Source organism: Triplophysa dalaica, chromosome 22 (assembly GCF_015846415.1).
Source record: "Triplophysa dalaica isolate WHDGS20190420 chromosome 22, ASM1584641v1, whole genome shotgun sequence".
Classification (NCBI taxonomy): Eukaryota; Metazoa; Chordata; class Actinopteri; order Cypriniformes; family Nemacheilidae; genus Triplophysa; species Triplophysa dalaica.
Window position 1 is genome coordinate 11,977,636 of NC_079563.1, and position 18,613 is coordinate 11,996,248.

Here is an 18,613-nt window from a genome sequence, read left to right on the forward strand (position 1 = left end):
CTGTTCATTTCATTTCCTGTTGAAGTCATTTGAGTCACAAGGCTGGTGATGAAATGTTATTAGGCAGATTTGTAGGAAAAGCAGGAATACATTTACATTTAATCATTAAGCAGATGCTTAAGCAGATGCTTACAAATGAGGAAAAGCACAAGCTATTTATTATACAGGAACCAACGATAATAGCTGAACCGCTGTACCAAATTTCAAGAGTAAAACAGAATAGAAGAAAAGCTGGAACAGATGTTTAGCTGTAGATAAGTGGCTTTATTTACAGTAATGGATTAAATAAATTAATCTTGGGAGCTGGTTCTTAATGTCTTAAAAAAAGTGTACCGAAACAACAAGCTGTTCATCTGTGCCTTCATTATGTCATACTCTAAACCCAAAAGTGTGCCTCAGTCTGGTGTGTGTGTGCGTTAAAATGTTTTAATTAAAATTCATTCTATAATATATTTGGATCTTCCCTTTTCTCATCTGAAAGTCTGTGATTTTTATGAGTAGGAGTAATCCTAACAAGCTGGAAACTGCTGTGCTTTTTAAATAGGCATTATCCTCAAATATTAATCCTTTCCTTTAACCTCCCCAAAATATATGCCACGCTCCTTCATAGAGCCATCACAGTCTGCTTTGTCACGTTTTCTTACTGTCTGAACCCCAAAATAACTCGCTTCTCTGCTGCTTCTAAAATGAGAGTTCGAAAAAACGAACAGGAAAGCGCTCGGTTTGTGATTTAACTGTATACTCCAGCCATCCTCGAATGACAACCTAATTACAATTCAGGCACTGCTCCTTTGCATGCAAAACAGCCTGGTATGTTAATACTAACATCATCATCAATCATGTAGCTTTTAAAATGCATAAATTTCTGTTCTGTGTGTCCATATATCAGACAGGGACTGACTGAGCTCCCATATGAACCATAGAGTGTTTCTTCCAAATGTCCCTCTTGTTTCACTTTATATGTTGGAGTGACCTTTCCTGTGTGTGGCTTGTTATTATTTAATTGACATTGATTTTGAAAATGTGACAAACATAATATTCCTGTTTTTATAAATGATAAATGTCTTGTAGACACAAGCACACTGGTATTGTTCTTTCCATCTCTCTGTCTTTTGGGGACAAGCACCTGTTACAAAAAGCTAGAAGCTCTCGTTGTGTTTTCGTCCCTTTTTTTGGTGGATTAATGCGAGCAGTTTTGTCATATGGAGTTTCGAAGATATTTCCACGATATAGTTGCTAGAAGGCGTGATAGATGTTTTGAGGACTGTTTGTATGTCTTTGATTGGAGTCATTTTCATCACTTTCAAAAGCACAAGTTTGAAGTCATGTTGGAAGTTTCCATGAAAGGATAAATGTAAATAGCTTAAATGTTTAGTATTGGTGTTCCTCTCATAGATCAACCTCCTCACAGAGAAAATGCCTACATTTGTGACCTAGCAACAGGCAGAGCAGTTTTTACTTTGGCTATATTTCAGTGTGCGTTTCCACCATTAATAAATAATCATGTAAACCCATCATAGACCTAAATCCTTGTTGCTTACTTCTTCAGTTGCCTTCGTACATTTGTAAAATAAGATTATTTGGAAATACATATACAGATTAGCATTTAATATTCTTTTTTACATCAAAGCACTGTAGACATCAAAATGGCTCACCAGGTAAAACACATACTTGTTGTTGTTGTTTTTATCTGCAAATTCAGATTATGAGCCCAATTGAAAGGTATTTATAGAACTTACATTTATAGATCTACCCGTTTATTAACTTTGTGCCTTTATTATTTTCTTAGCCACAGCTGATTATAACTGTCCTTCTCATTGTAAACCTTATAGCTGTTTTTTGGAGGGATTTTTGTTTACGTTGCCTTTCTTTCCTCAACAAACCCTCACTCCTGAATTCACCACCCTCTTTTCAATGCTCACTCCTCTTTTTATCTGCACTACCTTCCCCCTTTTCTCTCGTTCCCTCTCAAGCATTCTTAGTTGGACACGTTGCCAGGAGACAGGATTCTCTACCTATTGTGAGTGCACAAAGGGGGTCCACAATCGTCAGCGTTTTGGCTCACGGGACCAACGTGAAAGAGAGAGTTTGGAGGGGCAGGGAGAGCAGAAGATAAAAAATGAGGAACTTGGAGAGAAAGGAATAAGGAGAGTGGTGTAGTGGTCTTGTGGCCTCATTCGTGTGGGTCAAACTATGTTCTCTTGAACCTCTTAGGATTTGATGTGCAGTGCTCAGCTGATGGAGGTCAAGAGAGGCCAGACAGAGATAGATATTCTTAAGTTAAGACCTCCTTAGACCAGACAGTCTAAGAAGAAGTCTGCTTTCTCTCCACAATTGTCATTTATTGTAAGGTCTGCATCGGTGTCGAAAGTTGCATTTTAAATGTTTAACTTTTATACTGTTCATAAAATGGAATGATATTCCATATAACTTTTGTAATATAATAACACAGGAACATCATAAATTTAATCAGCAGCCTAATTGTGTCTGCTGTATGTGGAATGGTATTAAATGTTTCAGTGCTCAGAGAGCAGATTCTGAGTCAATTCAAGATTAATATCTCCTATACTTCCCTAATCTTCAGATATTGCCATACCATGCTGTTCCATGCATTTTCCATTTCACACAGGAATTGAAAAAGCCCTAGAGGGTAACAGCTCCATTTCAATTTTTTGCAAAGTTTTGGTAATGGGAGCAATTTGACTCGTTCCGTTGTTTAATGGTCAATGTGATTTTTAATATTCAACAATTTTCCAGTCGGTTTCTTTGCATTCAGAATGGCCTGTCATAAGGTAATGAGGCAAAATCTGTTATCTGTAATTTTCATTTAATGTGAGGATATGGTGTTATTAAACCTTCAAATGGAATTTAAATGTGTTTTGATTCTGCCCACTTTTACCCAGAAGATTATCAAGGAGCATGCTGTTATGAAAGCATTTCATTCCATTTCCTCACAGATAATTAAAATTTAACATTTGTGAAATTTCACTGCTGATGCTGTAACGCTCTATAAAAAGACCCTTACCTGGTCATTATTACTGCCTCATTGTCCTATATGCATGTTTATCATTTTACAAATGTGCTGTTAAATGTGGCTAAGCATCAAATGTTGAGTTAATGATCATGACATTAAGAAAATTATAATACATCTGTCAACTCATGAACGCATGTTTTTATGATGTGCATATGAAGATTGTTCGTGCAATGATAATCACATTTTGCACAGCCAGGCTTCATTTATATTCAGTTCAGCATTCCTCTTCTGTATTCATGTACGTAGAAAGCACAGAGCATTGTAGACCGTATTGATTCCTTAATTCCATCACATACAAACTGCTATACCATTTCATTTACAGTATTGTAGTTGAGACACAAAGGGTGGAAAACTGTTATTGTAAACACAAACTTCTTCTATTTCTCTCTTATTCAGTTGTTAATAAAAAAACATTCTTCACAACTCCAGTTTGGTTCAGAGTTGCAAAAATCTATTCTAAAATAATATTAAATTGGCATGTATTTGTCATTAGCATGATGGTGGAGCATAGTCCACAGGCTTTTATACCAGATTTATGGATCCAGATGGTGAGAGTAGGCCTAGGTTATTGAATGAAGTCATGTCCCCCACACAGCCCTGATCTGTGCTTGAAAGCTGGCAATATTAATTAAAATGAATGAAATGCAGCATTGAGCCAGGGTCACCAAAGGATCCATTTATTTAAACAATTACTTTGATCGCTGGAATAAGAGCATACATCACTGCTAATGGGGAATTTTTGAATGGCCGATGCCAGCAGTATTAATTTGTCAGCTGCTTTCTTTTGAATTATGCCACGTGCAGTACATATTTCTAACCATTTACTCCCACAAATCAAAGTAGCGAAACCCATTGGGACGATCCTAGACTGTCAAAGGCGTGTGATAATGAAAGGATTTCATTTTACGTAATGCATTGTCACACACCCTGTCACACATCATTGTTTGCATTGTGGGAAATGTTCTTGAAATTCTGATCGGCAGCCAGTCTTTTGTTAATAAAGAACTAGATCCTCATGAGGCTGATTTTAGATCAGTAGTATTTTGATCTCTGAGGTACAGGAACTCCACCTGTTCTTAATTGTGTAAAAACAGGACATTCTGGTTTTCAAGTTTCAGTTATGCAGCACTGAATGTTTCAATGCTGAGGCAATCCCCTGAAACTCGCTTGGGGACACAAACATGATGTACACTTACTCAATACTGCTTTGGTAGTCTTTGATAGCATACATTGAAATGTATTTCTTAAATGTTTGAACTGGGATAGACAAATGCATAGCCCCCATTGAGAAGTATGTGCAGTCTTTCTCTACCTTATAAGTAGGGATGCACCGACACCAATACCAGCATCGGTACATGCAACGGTATCGGCGAGTCCCAGAAAAAATATCGGTACTCTGTCTTTAAAAATTGGATGCTGCATTCCAAGTAATAAGGAAGTAAAGTTTAGATTTTAGATGTTTCTAGTGTCTGTAGTCGCTTTATTTCCCAAGCACCAAAGTGAAACATTTATGGTTACTAATGTAGGAAAGTTCTGCATCAAATTGAATTGTTTACAGAAACAGATTGTCTGCTAATATGCTGTGATGTTTATTTTTCTCTTCCCAAATATGTTTAACATAGTAACTTATGGTTTCTTTTAGAAATTATACTAAATGTGGCATCTATGATGTTGTTATAATGTGTGCATTGTGTTGCATTATATAATCATAAGTAGTTATCTAATTAAAAGTACTGTAATATAGAGATATTATTATCATCCATTAAAAAACATTGTCTTCTCTGTGTCTCAGGTTTAGCCTGTGGACTGCAAATCACTACAACTGGTCCCACGTCCATTGAGAAAGCCAGCGGGGAGAGTGTAAAGTTGGACTGTCAGTTTACACTTGCTCCAGAGGATACCGGTCCTATGGATATCGAGTGGACCCTGCAGCCCTCAGACAACCAAGAAGTTGAAAAACCGGTAAGCAGATGATGTGATTGTTTTTTTTGTGACATAGGGCTGGGGACGATATATTGTGCAATTCTTATGCTCAGTTTCTCAATGAATTACGGCTAAATGCTGCCACATCCAAGGCAGCACAAGTGCTCTCGTGCAGAAACTCAGAATATGGGACACAGAAGGAGAACGATTTACACACGTAGAGGAAATGCCAATGGTCATATTCTATGGCTTCAAACCTTTTCAGGCATTTTAATGATAATAAAGTATATTTATAATAATAATGTTTGACGAGTGTTGCTTTTTCAAATGCAGGTTAAAAACGACTCAATCTCAAAGCGATTTTAAAGTGATCAGTTCTTCTCACGGAATTGCTTTGTATAAAATACTGAATCGAAGCCTTTGCAATTTCAGAATTGTCCTAGACATGTATAATTAGTGTGAATTGCAATATAAATCGCATCAGGCTTAGTGTTACAAGATACTATTTATGCAAGATGAGAGAGAATGGCTTTGTGTGCTGTGCCAAAGCATCTTTTTTCATTATTCAAAAGCCTTTAGGAGTTTTTAGTTTGACTTTGCCATTTGTGTTGTGTTGCCTCTGTCACAAAATTCTTTAAGCAAAAAATCCCCCTCGCAAAACAAGTCAAACTGCTTCCCTATTGTGATGCAGAAGCGCATTCATATTGCACTGTCATTAGGTGTGATTGCACTGAAATTTCGAAGATTTTTTTTACACATGAAACTTCAATGCGTGAGACGATCACAGCCAGTCAGATGATATTCGATATCTAATGCAAATTAAATCACTTTAATAAACAGTCTTGCATGGGATGACCCGTAGATTTTAGAAGCCAAGAATAGAAGCTCCTTCAATTAAGGTTAGATCATTTTTGAAGGTTAAATTTTCTTTGAAATCTTTATTTGCTTTGATCTACCCTGAGCAGCTGCTGATGTGTGTTATGTGTTATGCTGTGTTCACACCACATTCAAACAATCCCGTTCCTTGCTCTTTAATACTTGCAGGAACAGTTCATTATTTTTGCGTGAGTGACGCGCGTTCGCAGCAATCGCACCCCTGATTTGTGTCATTTGCCGGTCGCCCGTAGTGAGTTTGGGTCTACTCACGTCTTTGCATTGGCTTTGTATGGTATTTACTCACGCAAATTGCTTAATTCGCTTTGGTGTAAATTCAGCATTATGAACGTGTTCTGTTGTTTTAGTACTCTGATTCTCTCTGGAAAAATGCTCTCTGGGTAAATGCGTATTGGGCTCAACATAAAATTCATAAATTGTAATGTATATGGAAAAAATGTCCTATATGTGATGTTATGGTTTTACTCGCATGAATGTACAATTGAGGTTTATTGGCTTTGACAGCTCTTAGTTGACACTGTTTATTGATGTTTTCTGTGTTTGTGCTTACCAGTCACTTCACTATGAATAAAGGTTTGTAGTCGATGTTTTCATTTTTAGCATCTATACAACATCCTTACTCTGCAAATAGTTTGATTGAGGGCTGTTTTTTTCACAGAAATACGGGGGCGTAAAGAAACCCAGAGACTTCATATGTGTGTGTCTGTTGCAGCCCATGCAAAGATATCCTCATATTCCTTCTCTACAGAGATTATGCATTTTAGCTGGGGGACAGAATTGGGTCAGGAGCCCTCGATGGTCGATCTCTCTTTGGGATCCTCGTACCTTTCTTCTTCCTCTCTCACTCCATCTTTTTCTTCTCAATGGTTCTTCGTTTTGTTCTGAACTGATTTTTCGTTCTATTTTTATGATTCTCCCTTTCTCCTTACATTTCTGTTCCCCGCTCAGTTGTTTGCTAGGTTTTTCTCATGGGCATAGACCCTGCACTCTTCCCCTTCTTTGCTGCCAGGCTGTGCCTCAGGACTTGCGATTTGTCTTTGACCCATTTCAACGTTTTTAATGGTTTCATATGAAGTTGAAGGTTGGACACTGGCTTCCTCCATCTTTCTGACCTTCAATGAGGCATGAAAACTAACTTTCTATGCCCCACTTTTTTGTCCCAGGCTTGTGCTAATTTCTAGAAGTGTTTTTTCCAGAACTTTAACTTTTATTATACACTTAGGTCTTTGCAGAAAAGTCTACCATTGCACCGTATTGTTAAACCCAAACTGTGAACCAATTACAGTTTAATTCTGTGAATTCTTTAATACTTTCTCATTTTGTCGGTCTCAGTCAGCGTGACTGTGATTTATGGTTTTCCAATGATTGGCTTTAAAAAAGCTCTCAGCCTCTAAATGAATCCTTACCAAATGAAAAGGGAGTTATAAACAATAAGCCGAGTGCCTGGTGTTTAATCTAGCTTAGATTCTCTCATGTTTTTTTTTTTACCTTTGTCAGTCTCTTTTTTTTTTCATGGATCAGTGTACACAAACACACAAAGAAGAGTGTGTTTTTCCCCTGTGTTCAACAACAGTTCCAACAGAACTTAAACAATGAATCAGCTTTGAATATAGAACCCAGTTTTATATTATGGTGTTCTTTGTTAATGTTGTTTGGTCTTTGGGGGCACAGTGAAGCATTAATGATTCTCTTGTTGGTGGGACGCTGCTGACAAGTTGAAGAATTCCATACAAAACAGCATTGGCCAGTAGCATTATAGTAAAGAATGGATGGGAACTTGGGGGTAACGCTGTACTGTAAATACACTTTGGCTCCATAATGTCTTAAATACAGAACCAACATTCACAAAATAGGGCTGCTTTGAAAGTGACGATGGGAACGTAAAAGAATATAACTAAGACACTTGCTTATATGGGCAAGGAGCTACGATTGTTTCACATTAGTTGCAGTGTTCTCTTTTAAATCTCTGTATGCCATCATTTTTAAATATAAGGCATTGAGCAATTGTTTAGTTAATTGCAATACTTGAATAATGCATAATTCATTTTAATGAAAAAATGGTTTTGTTTGCCATTGAAATGAATAGGTTGTGTAGTTTGAGAAGTCACCTGATTTCAGGAGCAGATAGTCAGAGCTGTGCTTCAGCAGAGAGTGTAGACACTGATGTAGACAGGCATGGATACAGAAACTGCTTGGGCTATAGAGCAGACCGATGTCCCAGCACAGGTGACTCACTGCTGCTTTGCATTTCAAACAAGCCTGCTGTAGCTCCAGAGGAAAGTACACATACCCACCGGCATACAAACATCATGGAACTCAAGTGCAAACAAGATACACTAGTGAACATATGCACACTTTGATTTTAATAAGTCGCATGGTGTCCTTGTGGCCTCGACTCATAAATAGGCAGACCAAGTTATTGTAGAGGTACGCCGAGAATTTTTTATTTCTTATTTAATTTCACCCCTAAAGGAGACAACAATACAAAAAGATTTTATATACTCTGACATGAAGACTCCAGTCATACCTGTAGTCTAAAACTGTCCTAACCAGCCACAGTATGCCAAGTGATGTTTTCCATCTGTCTGTTCCTACCAGCTCCGACACCGATGAGTACCACACAGAGGCTTTCTGCTAATGGTGCATTAGTACATACAGCGCCATTGGTAAAAGAAAACATCAGATTGTATGAGGAGAAAAATATTGCCAGTTTGTGTCATGTTCTACAGTTGCAATGTTGTGTCTTTTGTTCTTTGCTTCGTGCAGACTTTTTTACTTGGATCCTTGTCTGGTATATGTTATAGAAAGCCTATGAGATCTGTTGCTCCAGGCAGTTTTCATTTCCTCATCCTTTTTAACATTGTTTAGTTATTACGTTTAGATACAGGCTATTTTACAGATGTTGTTGGATGTTTTGTTGAAATCCTGTAGGCAGACTCCAGGTGGCACAGATTAGCTCTCTTTACTAAGTGATAATTTGGACAAGACTCTACAGATGTTCGTTCTTGTGAACACAAGAGGAAAAGAGAGAGGATATAAGAGGCTCTTTCCTTTTCCTTTTGCTACGTGTTGTCTTATGGGTTCATTAGGATTCTGTGTCTCTCCAACGTCTTCGGGCTCTGTTGCCCTTAGGTGCGTTCTCATGACTACTGTGCATGAAGCAAGTCGCTATGGGTGACCGCCACCTCTCCATCGTGAAAATAAAGTGGGGAGAGTTGGTTAAGGATTATTGAATGGATCACCGATTTTCCTATTATGTAGATGAATCTGTACCTGTCTCTATCCCTCTGTGTGTACACTTTGCTTGCATTGTATTGAGACCATGTTGTGATGTTCTGATTTAAAAATGTATCTGTAAATATGCGTCCGTGACCCATTAGTAAACCATTGAGGTTTTTGTGCCTTTGTGCTGCACAGCTTGACAGAAGGTGTCTGCGTGAACAAGAGCACTTTGTTCAGGTCGTGACATTGAAAGTGCAAATGTTTTACCTGTGCTGAAGGATGTTTTTGAGATAAGAGAGGGGACTGTGTTTATTTGTTTCATTGACTTTTAAAAGCAGTACAGGTTTAGGTTAAGATTTACGTTAAGCTTAAAATCAGAATATTTTTTTTGACCTTTCACAGTGCAGCGTTTCCTACCCATTATATTGAAGCTGAAATGTTGCGTAATTAAAATGTGACTGAAATATTTCTTTCATCTTTTCTTTCATCAGGTGATTGTGTACTCGGGCGACAGAGTTTATTCAGAATACTATGCTCCTCTTATAGGGAGAGTTTACTTCAACTCCCCTGACCCCAAAAATGGTGATGCCTCCATGAACATAATGGGACTGAAGGCAATAGACACGGGCACCTATCAATGCAAGGTGAAGAAAGTTCCTGGCATCAACAGCCGAAAGTTTCTACTAACTGTCATGGGTGAGTAGTATGACAAACTTGTGGGTCTCTGAAAAAGGAAATTTAAAATGTACTTGACAAATGCTACTACACCCTGGCCATACCGGATTTAACTTATGGCACAACACAGAATCTCAAATGTACCTCCACTATAAGCATTGAAATGGAAAAATTATAAAAAAAATAATAACATGAACCAAGCATCTGTATGCATGATGTATTCTTTAGTTTCGCAAGAGTTATAACTGTGTATCTCCATGTCAGATTTTATCTGGAATTCAAGTTAGACTTCAATCCATCTTGTTATTTCCTGGAGAGTGAGATGTGAAAACGGGGGAAAGAGCGTATGGCGTTATATTGATCTGCAACATGAAAGCACAATAAACATGCACTGAAGTTTGATTTCATGGGCCCCCAACACCTCTTGTTTAAGGGTCATGATTGATCGCTGTCTACAGCAAGTGTGACATCAGTGGCACTTTGTGTGTGAAAAAGAACCTTTTCCTAGACTGGTGTCGACACATACGCCCTAGGCAAATATACTGTTGCCAAACAAGGCTATCTCTCAGTCAAACAATACGACAACATCAGCGTCACTTCCCGAAACTCTGTAACCACATGACTGAGACGTCTATTTGCATTACGAGTGCCTGAATGGCGGTAACTGTAATATTAAAAAGAACCAGTAAAAAACGTTTTTAAATAGATAGTTTAGGGATAATAAATGAAAGAATTTGGATAAGGTTGAACTGCTGTTTTAATAGTAGCTTTCAGACACCCGTAATAATAGCTTTAAAGCGTTTTTTTTAAATGAGCATCATTCTTGTGGGTTGTCTGGTTTACAAATATCGTTAACTGTGGCCAGATTGACCATGTAGTTTTTATTAAGGTGCTTCATAGACACTGACAGTAATTACTTGGGATCTTTGTGTCCTAGTGAAGACCAATAGTTTTGATAACTCAAAAAAGCAGTTGTTTGAAGTTTGTTAAACAAACTAACAATTCACGTGATCATCTGAATCGGTTATCATGGGTAAAACCTAAGACACGTCAGCATGTGTCATTTTCTTCATCCACACTAAAACGCAAAAAAACGCTGTAATCAAATGAATCTACTTTGGAGTGCGTTTTAGAAAAGCTCTGTTTTCATTGACAAAAATGCTGTCTAAGTGTGGACAAAAGGCCAAAATGGAGAGAAAAATATCTGTTTTCAAACGAAAACGCATTAGTGTGGATAGGATCTGATAAGGCAAAAGACTTGAGGCGACCTTAAACTCACTGTTTTGTTGGGGTGAAGGACAGTTTGGCAAACCCTGTGATAGGTGGTGGACCACAGTGAGACAGATGGAAGGACACAGATTGGTAGTTCTCTCAGCAGTTGATGAATGCAGCTGTTCGCTCTTCGCCCGTTACCTCATTGTCCACCCTCATCCTATCGCTGATGACCGCAGGGACTCTGTACCTGCATTCAGAGCAGATGCTGTCTGGCTGCGTGCGTGTGTTCCTTACTAAACATGTCTCCATCAGAGACAGCCGTCCAAGGACATTCACTTGAAGAGCTGTATATGTGCTACCTGCCACCTTAGAGAGGCACAGCTCTACTGTTGGGATGGAGAGAATCCCCGAGTAGATGAGTGTGTAGATGTAGATGAGTATTTGTTTTATGGTGTTGTGCATGTAACTGAAGAGGTCTGCAGACATCTGCTTGCATCACAAATACTGTTTCATTAACAGCTTCTTTGTTCTGAATCTCAAGTGTATATAAAACAAGAATTAATTATAAGGGAGTTGTGTGAAATGCCTTTGCTAAAATCGTTTTTGAGAAAATCTTTGTAGGAATTAATCTGATGTTCATTAATACTTTTGTACTTTTATACCCAATTGAGCTTTTTTGTTATTTTAACACTTGAGATTAACCTTCAATGTGACCTACCAAGAGATGTTAAATTGGTACCTTCCCAGACAGCAGAAAAGGGAATTATTTGACATTTTCACGCCTAAATGCGTATGGAATTATTTTGGGCAGTTTGACTTTTACATGTATTTTTAGCTGTTCTTTTTAGCCATGCTGGTATGATTGATTATTTTGATCTCACCTTTGAGATAAAATGACTTGAGTAAAAATTTTTGCTGCCTATTTTATACACCTGCCTATAAAATACACAACCTTTGTCAAAGTGTATAATTGAGACAGACACAGATTTTGTAGACGTATGTCTGTTGGTTTAAACAATGGGTCTACAACCGGGGGTCCACAGCCCCAAGGGGTTCCTCGGTGTAACTGCAAGGGGTCCGCAAATTACTGTTTACTCGCAGGCAACCTTTTGTAAAAAAAGGGTACAGGAATATTACAAACAATGTTCTCTTTAAGCTGCGTAAGTGCACTGCCCCACGGACTCATTGAAGCTCCCGCTTATTGCAATTTCAACCTGCGTACGTACAAAAACATCTATTCAGGCAGCAGAAGCAATAGAAGAAAGTTTAGGTTACATCTGCTTCATCGTCTCCATTCCGATAAATACAGACTACGCATGAAAGGAGTTGCATGTACATAAAGTGCATTCTCATATTTTTCTGAACTTTTGTTAAAATTTGTCATAATTTGTTCATAATTTTATGCATTCTGTTGTAAAAGCAGGCAATGATTTATTTCGCATCCAGAGACAACCTCTACCTCCACTAGAATAGGATTTGTGCCATTATCCAGGGTCAGTCATCTCATTGAAGCCTCAATAAAAACTAAGGTTCAGGACTAGTATATCGTCCTTCTCACAGTAAAATAAAAAAATAATGCTGCAAATTCCTTAAAATAATCAAACAATCTTTTTTTATTTTAATAATAAAAAGAATACACAGAAAATGATATATGTGCAACAATAACATGCATAATAGTGCTAATGTAATGCCTTAACATAATATTGCTGTGACAATGAGGGTGGTTTCTATTTAAATAGCTTCGTTGACACATTAACTGTAAGGGGGTCCCTGCTCCATGCATTTCTCATCTACGGGGTCCTTGCCCCGAAAAATGTTGAAGACCCCTGGTTTAAACACTGTCGACACCTGGATGTGTCCCACCCACCTGTCCATCACCACACATTTAATTTCTCTGTCGGAGGAAGCTGCTGTCCCCTGACCCATCATCCTATTAAATTGCCGTTCAGTCCAGCCTGCAGTTAATCCTCAGGTCTCTGCAGCTGTAAGCCTCTGCCCCAGCAGCCCCAGCTATGTTTTTACAGCTTTTATCATCAAACAAACATGTCCATCTAGACTTAAACTCCAACACTCTACTCTAGTTTGGAAGTCATTTTGCTGTCTATCTTTTTAAAGGGGTAGTTCACCAAAAAGGAATTTCCAAACCAAAAAAATGGAAGTGAACAGTAACCACGACTGTTTTTAGTCCCCATCCACTTATATGAAAACAGCTATTTTGTGATCTGTGGAGGTCATAAGTAAACCGCTTTGGAAGGACTTGAATGATGACGGTATCTATATTTTTGGGTGAACTGTTCTTTTAAGCTTATCTCTTTGTCTGTGCTTCATTCTTTGCCTCCGTGCCCTCCTCACATGGGGTTCTGTCTCTCTCCTCCTGGTTTTAATTTAGAGTTTGTTTGCTTTTGAGTCCTCATCTCCTGCCAAAGTAGGGGGTGGGGGAGTGTGTTTGTGGAGTGTTTTCGTTTCTATACAGAGCACCCCTGTTCTCCACCCTCCCCCATCCAATCTTACCAATTTTCTTTCCCTTGTAATATGTAGATTTGACCAATTTTTCTTTCTAGCACTCCAACCCACAAAACACATGCTGTCTTTTGCAATAACCAGCACCTTCCCTTCATATTCTCGTGCTTTGTTCTTTTAATCTGAGGGAATGTTGACACCCACAGCGCTCTGGTTTTAATTAAGTTGATTGACAGCACCTGTAATAGCAACAGCTGTATCCATTACTCAGATCATTGCTTCCTTTATTGTGATGGGTACGATACAGATAAAATGGGCAGAAATGGTTGAAGTGGGATAGAAGATGCCCAGTGACTTTTTATGCTGCACAATATATTTGTACACAAGACCAAGGTCAGAAAGTAATGGTGGTTTGGGGCACAAATGCCACATAAAAATAAACATTTAAAGATTTTCTTTAGATACACATGCACTCAACTGACCACATTGTTTGGATCACCAGGGTAAGATGATAAGGCCTTGCCTTTTCTAGGGTGTTGTGCAGCCCTGCATGACACAAATGTCAAAACAATGTTTTGAACCAAATTACACTACCTGACAAATTCATCCATTGAACAATGAAACGATGATACCCATGTGTCCTGATTTTGACTGATCGCTTCCCGTTTCCTCTCCCTCAGTTCGCCCCTCTAAACCGAGATGTTACGCGGATGGTCCGACTCTGATGGGGAAAGATATGATGTTGCGGTGTAATTCTGCAGATGGCACGCAACCACTAAAGTACACTTGGGAGAGAATCACGGGCAATAAACTGCTGCCACCCACAGCAGTGCTGGGTAAGTCCCTATACTTCCCCTGAAAGATGCGTTCCAGTTTTAATAAGCATGGCAAAGTTTGAATGTAGAATCCATTTCTCGCTGTGACTAGATCCGGTCGGGGGCACCATGAGTCTGAGGAACGCCACAGAGTCCGCTTCTGGAACATACCGCTGCGTTGCTAAAAACAATGTTGGAACAGAGGAGTGTGCGGTGGAGGTTAGCGTTGTACCAGGTGAGTCTGATTTTATAGTACACGCTTACCACCATCAGTCAGTCCAGTTTTAATAAACTTAAAAAAAGCGTTGTGATTTTCTTAAACATACAAACTCATCCGTAAGCGTCATTATCCAATGACTATAATGGATTGAATGGGCTTAGCTTTAACATCCTTGAGCCTTTGTAACTCTATTAGGGTTACACTGTACACACAGTTTGTTGTACCTCCATACCAAAGGTACTAAACACGTGAGGCTCAATAAATCTCTAAATCTCTCTAAACCTTAATCTATCTTTGCATTTCTCTTTAGCTCCTAACACAGCGGGCATCATCGCGGGTGCTGTGATCAGTGTTCTGTTGGCTCTCATACTTCTCGCCCTTATCCTCTTCTGCTGTTGCCGTGCCCGCCAAAAGAAGCGTTACGAGAAAGAGATCTCCTATGAGATAAGGTACTGAACACAAGGGTTGTCTTGACACATTACTTTGTTTTTTTTCCTAACCACACAAGGGACATTTTGAGAAGTGAACAGTGTGAATTGTTTTGCCGGTTAGGACCTGTCAAAACAAAATGTACTCATATTCCATCTTTAATGGTTTTAATTGTTTTAATTTTTAAACATTCATTCTGCTGTAAGTTAAGTACTACCATATTAAATCTACTGTGTTAGTGGCATACTTTTTAGTTTAATTACAATCATACAAATGATCAATTCTGGGAAGTCTTAGGAGCAACATATTAGTGTAACTATCGTTCCTCAAACGCTGATTTATCTCACACATTTGAACACAGTTGGCTTTCTGTCCCGAGCCAACTGCATACTCCGAGCTAATAAAGAGAACAACAAGACTGTAAGTGTAAGCAAAAGAGGGCTCTCGACCCGGATGCCATTTGGTACACGTCACCGTCTCCATGTCTGTCTGATTCATCCAATCACTGGCCTCCCCTGAGCTCAACACCATAGGCCAAACAAAGCTGGTGGCCAGTAAAACTGTCTAGCGGTGCCATCCCTCATACCCCCTCACCCAAAACGAAACGGCTGGTGTAATCAGTTTTTTGCGTTTGTTTGTTCAGTCGATTCCTGCTTTGTCAATGCCCCCTCCCCACCTCCCTAGTTCTATTGAACTAGCATTCCTCCCTGTGAAAGGGGAAGGCCGTGGGTCAGGCGTTCATTGGCCCCTTATTACGCCCCCTTCGGACCCCTGCGCTGGACATTGTCTGGGAGCCCTGCGCTGCATGACACAGACTATGACAAAGAAGATTATCTAAATTAAGCCCGCTTTTCTCAGTGACCCTCACTGTCTGTCTCTTCGCCCTACCCCTACCCCCTGTTCTGCTTCAGAATGGATTATTGTTGCTGATTACTTGTTAATTGGAAGGATGGGACCTGAGGGAAAAAGTTTTATTTTTGATCAAGACACAAAAATTAATTTTGGACAGAAAACGAGTCTACACATTAAACCAGTTTGTTTTTATATGAGTGTTTTACTGCACACTGTAGAAGGGTTGGGGTTCTGTGCTTCTAATACCAATAAATGGGTTTTATTTCAGAGAGATTTAATTTAAGATTTTCTTTGATTTAGATCTGATTTTCTTTTCGGAAATCCCATAGAGTTTTTGACTTATGTATTCTCTGTGAAATCTCTTTTCAAAAACTTTTCTAAGAACTTGAACACAACCTGCGTTCTTTTTTCTCCAACAGAGAGGATGTACCCCCTCCCAAGAGCCGCGTTTCTACCGCACGCAGCTTCACCAGCGTGGGTAGCCAACGTTCCTCTCTGGGCTCCATGTCTCCCTCCAACCTCCATGAGTACACCAAACCTCAGTACGACAAGATACCCTCTGAAGAAAACGACAGGCCACCTAGCCACGCCCCCATTCCCCCGCCCAGCAGAATGGCTGGCCCCAACCTCAGCCGCATGGCTGGCCCCAACCTCAGCCGAATGGGGGCCATCCCAGTCATGATTCCTGCCCAGAACAGGGATGGATCCATTGTGTAGACCTAAACTAGTATCTCTACCATTTTGACTCACACTATTCAATACATTGTTCGACTGGAATTTGCAAACAGCACAAATGAAGATCACTGCAGGTTCCGATCTCCCCACGTCTAATAATACAATTTGACTTCCAGAACTAAAAAGAAACTAATGCAGAACTGTGATCGATTCACCTGCTTCTGTTTTGTTTTGTAAATAACGCAATGCATGATTGATTTGAAGGCCCTATTATATGCAAGGTGGCTTTAATATTCCAAGGCACTTGAAATGTTTGCCCATAAAATGTTCTACAGAGAAATTAATCTTTGAAACCTAAATTTACTCCATGTAGTACAACTTATTATAGTTCATTATTGTACATATCAACTCCCTAGCTATTATCTGATATCATTCTGTTTTTCACTTTATACAAAAGGCTATCTAAGATTTACTTAAGGGACTGTGGAAAGATGAGGGTTGGCTTGGTTTATGGATGAGATGGTTTAAAAAAAAAAACATGATTTGATGATTGATGTGGTGTATATATAAATGTGAACTTTTTGGAAAATGAGAAAACTGTGATTTAAATCGCATTGCTTTTTCTTTACCATGCAGCAGTTTTATATAAGCCTGTTTTTGGCTTCAGAGTGATTAGTGCGTCTGTCAATTCCTTATTCGTGGATTGGGTCTTGACCCCAAACCTTTGCTTACCCCCACCCTCCAATGAAATGAAAGGAAAGATAGGGCTCTGTTGCAGGTCATTGAGCAGTCAGGTTTTAGGGCCAACAGAACCCCAGATCTCCTCAACTCTGCCCTGCCCCTCCTTTTTACACTACCCCTAGCCAATCACAGATGATAGCGATAATACGCTGACTTTAATGCGATCCTAATCTTAAACCTGCATTTGTTTTGGCCGTCAGCTTATTCTGTCTTGAAAGATAAAGCTTTAATTTCCAATTGGCGGTTGGAAGTGTTAGTAAGCAGTATATGTGTTAGATGAAGGACAAGAAATGAAATGAAGGACAAGAAATCAAGGGATGGTTAACATTAATGTGAGCCAATGAAGGACGTTAATTTTAAACTGAGGTAATCTATAAATGTGTAATTTTGAATGAATAGTTTTGGTTAAGTGTATTTTGAGATGAATTTGATAAGGTCTAAAATAATGACCCACCTAATTGAGCACATTGTCGCTATAATTTTCAGCTGTTTAATAGAAACATTACAGATCTTTTTAATCATTTTTCCCATGGTGGGGTATGTTTGACCTTGAAGGGTTTCCCAATGTTCACTGTATGTGCCTTTTTTATCTGGGTTTAATGAATTGGTTTCACACAATGAGTGTAGGTTTAACAGATGACAAGGTAAATAATAGATGAACCGACATGATGCTCAGCTGAAATGGTAAATTAGTCGTAGTAATTGGTAATGAACAATTTAGCACTATCTGATTTGAAGCAGACTGGGAAAAATACTACTTATTGATACACATGTAAAACAGGCTGCTTTTCATCTCAAAGAGTGTACACTGTCAACTAAACGCTGTCTCTATAAATACAAGTCACTGCTGTACACAAGTAGTAGTCGCTTCTCTGATCTATTTTTTGAATAGGGTGCCTGTTGAATGTGTAAATATGTAATGTAATTCTGGGTCCTATTTTATAGCTGTAAAGAACGAGAGGGAGATTGGGTTAATCATTCACCATCTGAATAAGGTATTAACATTTATTACTACACAGAAGTTGTCATTACCTGAAAGCACACGCTCATGTTTTCTCTGGGCTTTTATTTATTAAGACTCTGACAATAGAGGTACTGTTCCAGGATCAGTTCTGCTTGTTCGAACATTTGATGTTAGTGTAAACATGACAATCTGATCCTTCATCAGCAAACCTTGGCAGCCATGTAGTTTCCTTGAACTAAATGATCTGTTTGTGGTAAAGCCCGTTCTGTATTTCATAACTGTAGGTGTTAGGCCTTTTAAGAGATAGAAAATGTAAATCCTAAAAAGAAACAACCAATGATGTTTATGTAGCTGTTACTTTTTTTTATGTTGTACTAATAATACTTAACCCCTCATTTTTACTCTGCACATTATGTAAAAACCTTATTTTCTTTATTTTTGTGTGCTTTTTGTGATGTATTTTTAAATAAAAAGGAAAGCTCTATCATTCTCAA

At 38.8% G+C, this 18,613-nt stretch overlaps 1 protein-coding gene across 1 annotated transcript in view; it reads left to right on the plus strand.

Moving 5' to 3' along the window:
• The window catches only part of cxadr (CXADR Ig-like cell adhesion molecule), a 34,325-nt gene extending 15,712 nt beyond the window's left edge, over positions 1 to 18,613 (plus strand). Inside the window, exons 2-7 of the mRNA XM_056737190.1 lie at positions 4,827 to 4,996; positions 9,565 to 9,769; positions 14,104 to 14,259; positions 14,351 to 14,473; positions 14,769 to 14,907; positions 16,159 to 18,613. Of these exons, the coding sequence (XP_056593168.1) occupies positions 4,827 to 4,996; positions 9,565 to 9,769; positions 14,104 to 14,259; positions 14,351 to 14,473; positions 14,769 to 14,907; positions 16,159 to 16,456 (1,091 nt within the window). The 3' untranslated portion in view covers positions 16,457 to 18,613. The remainder of the gene's footprint in view (positions 1 to 4,826; positions 4,997 to 9,564; positions 9,770 to 14,103; positions 14,260 to 14,350; positions 14,474 to 14,768; positions 14,908 to 16,158) is intronic.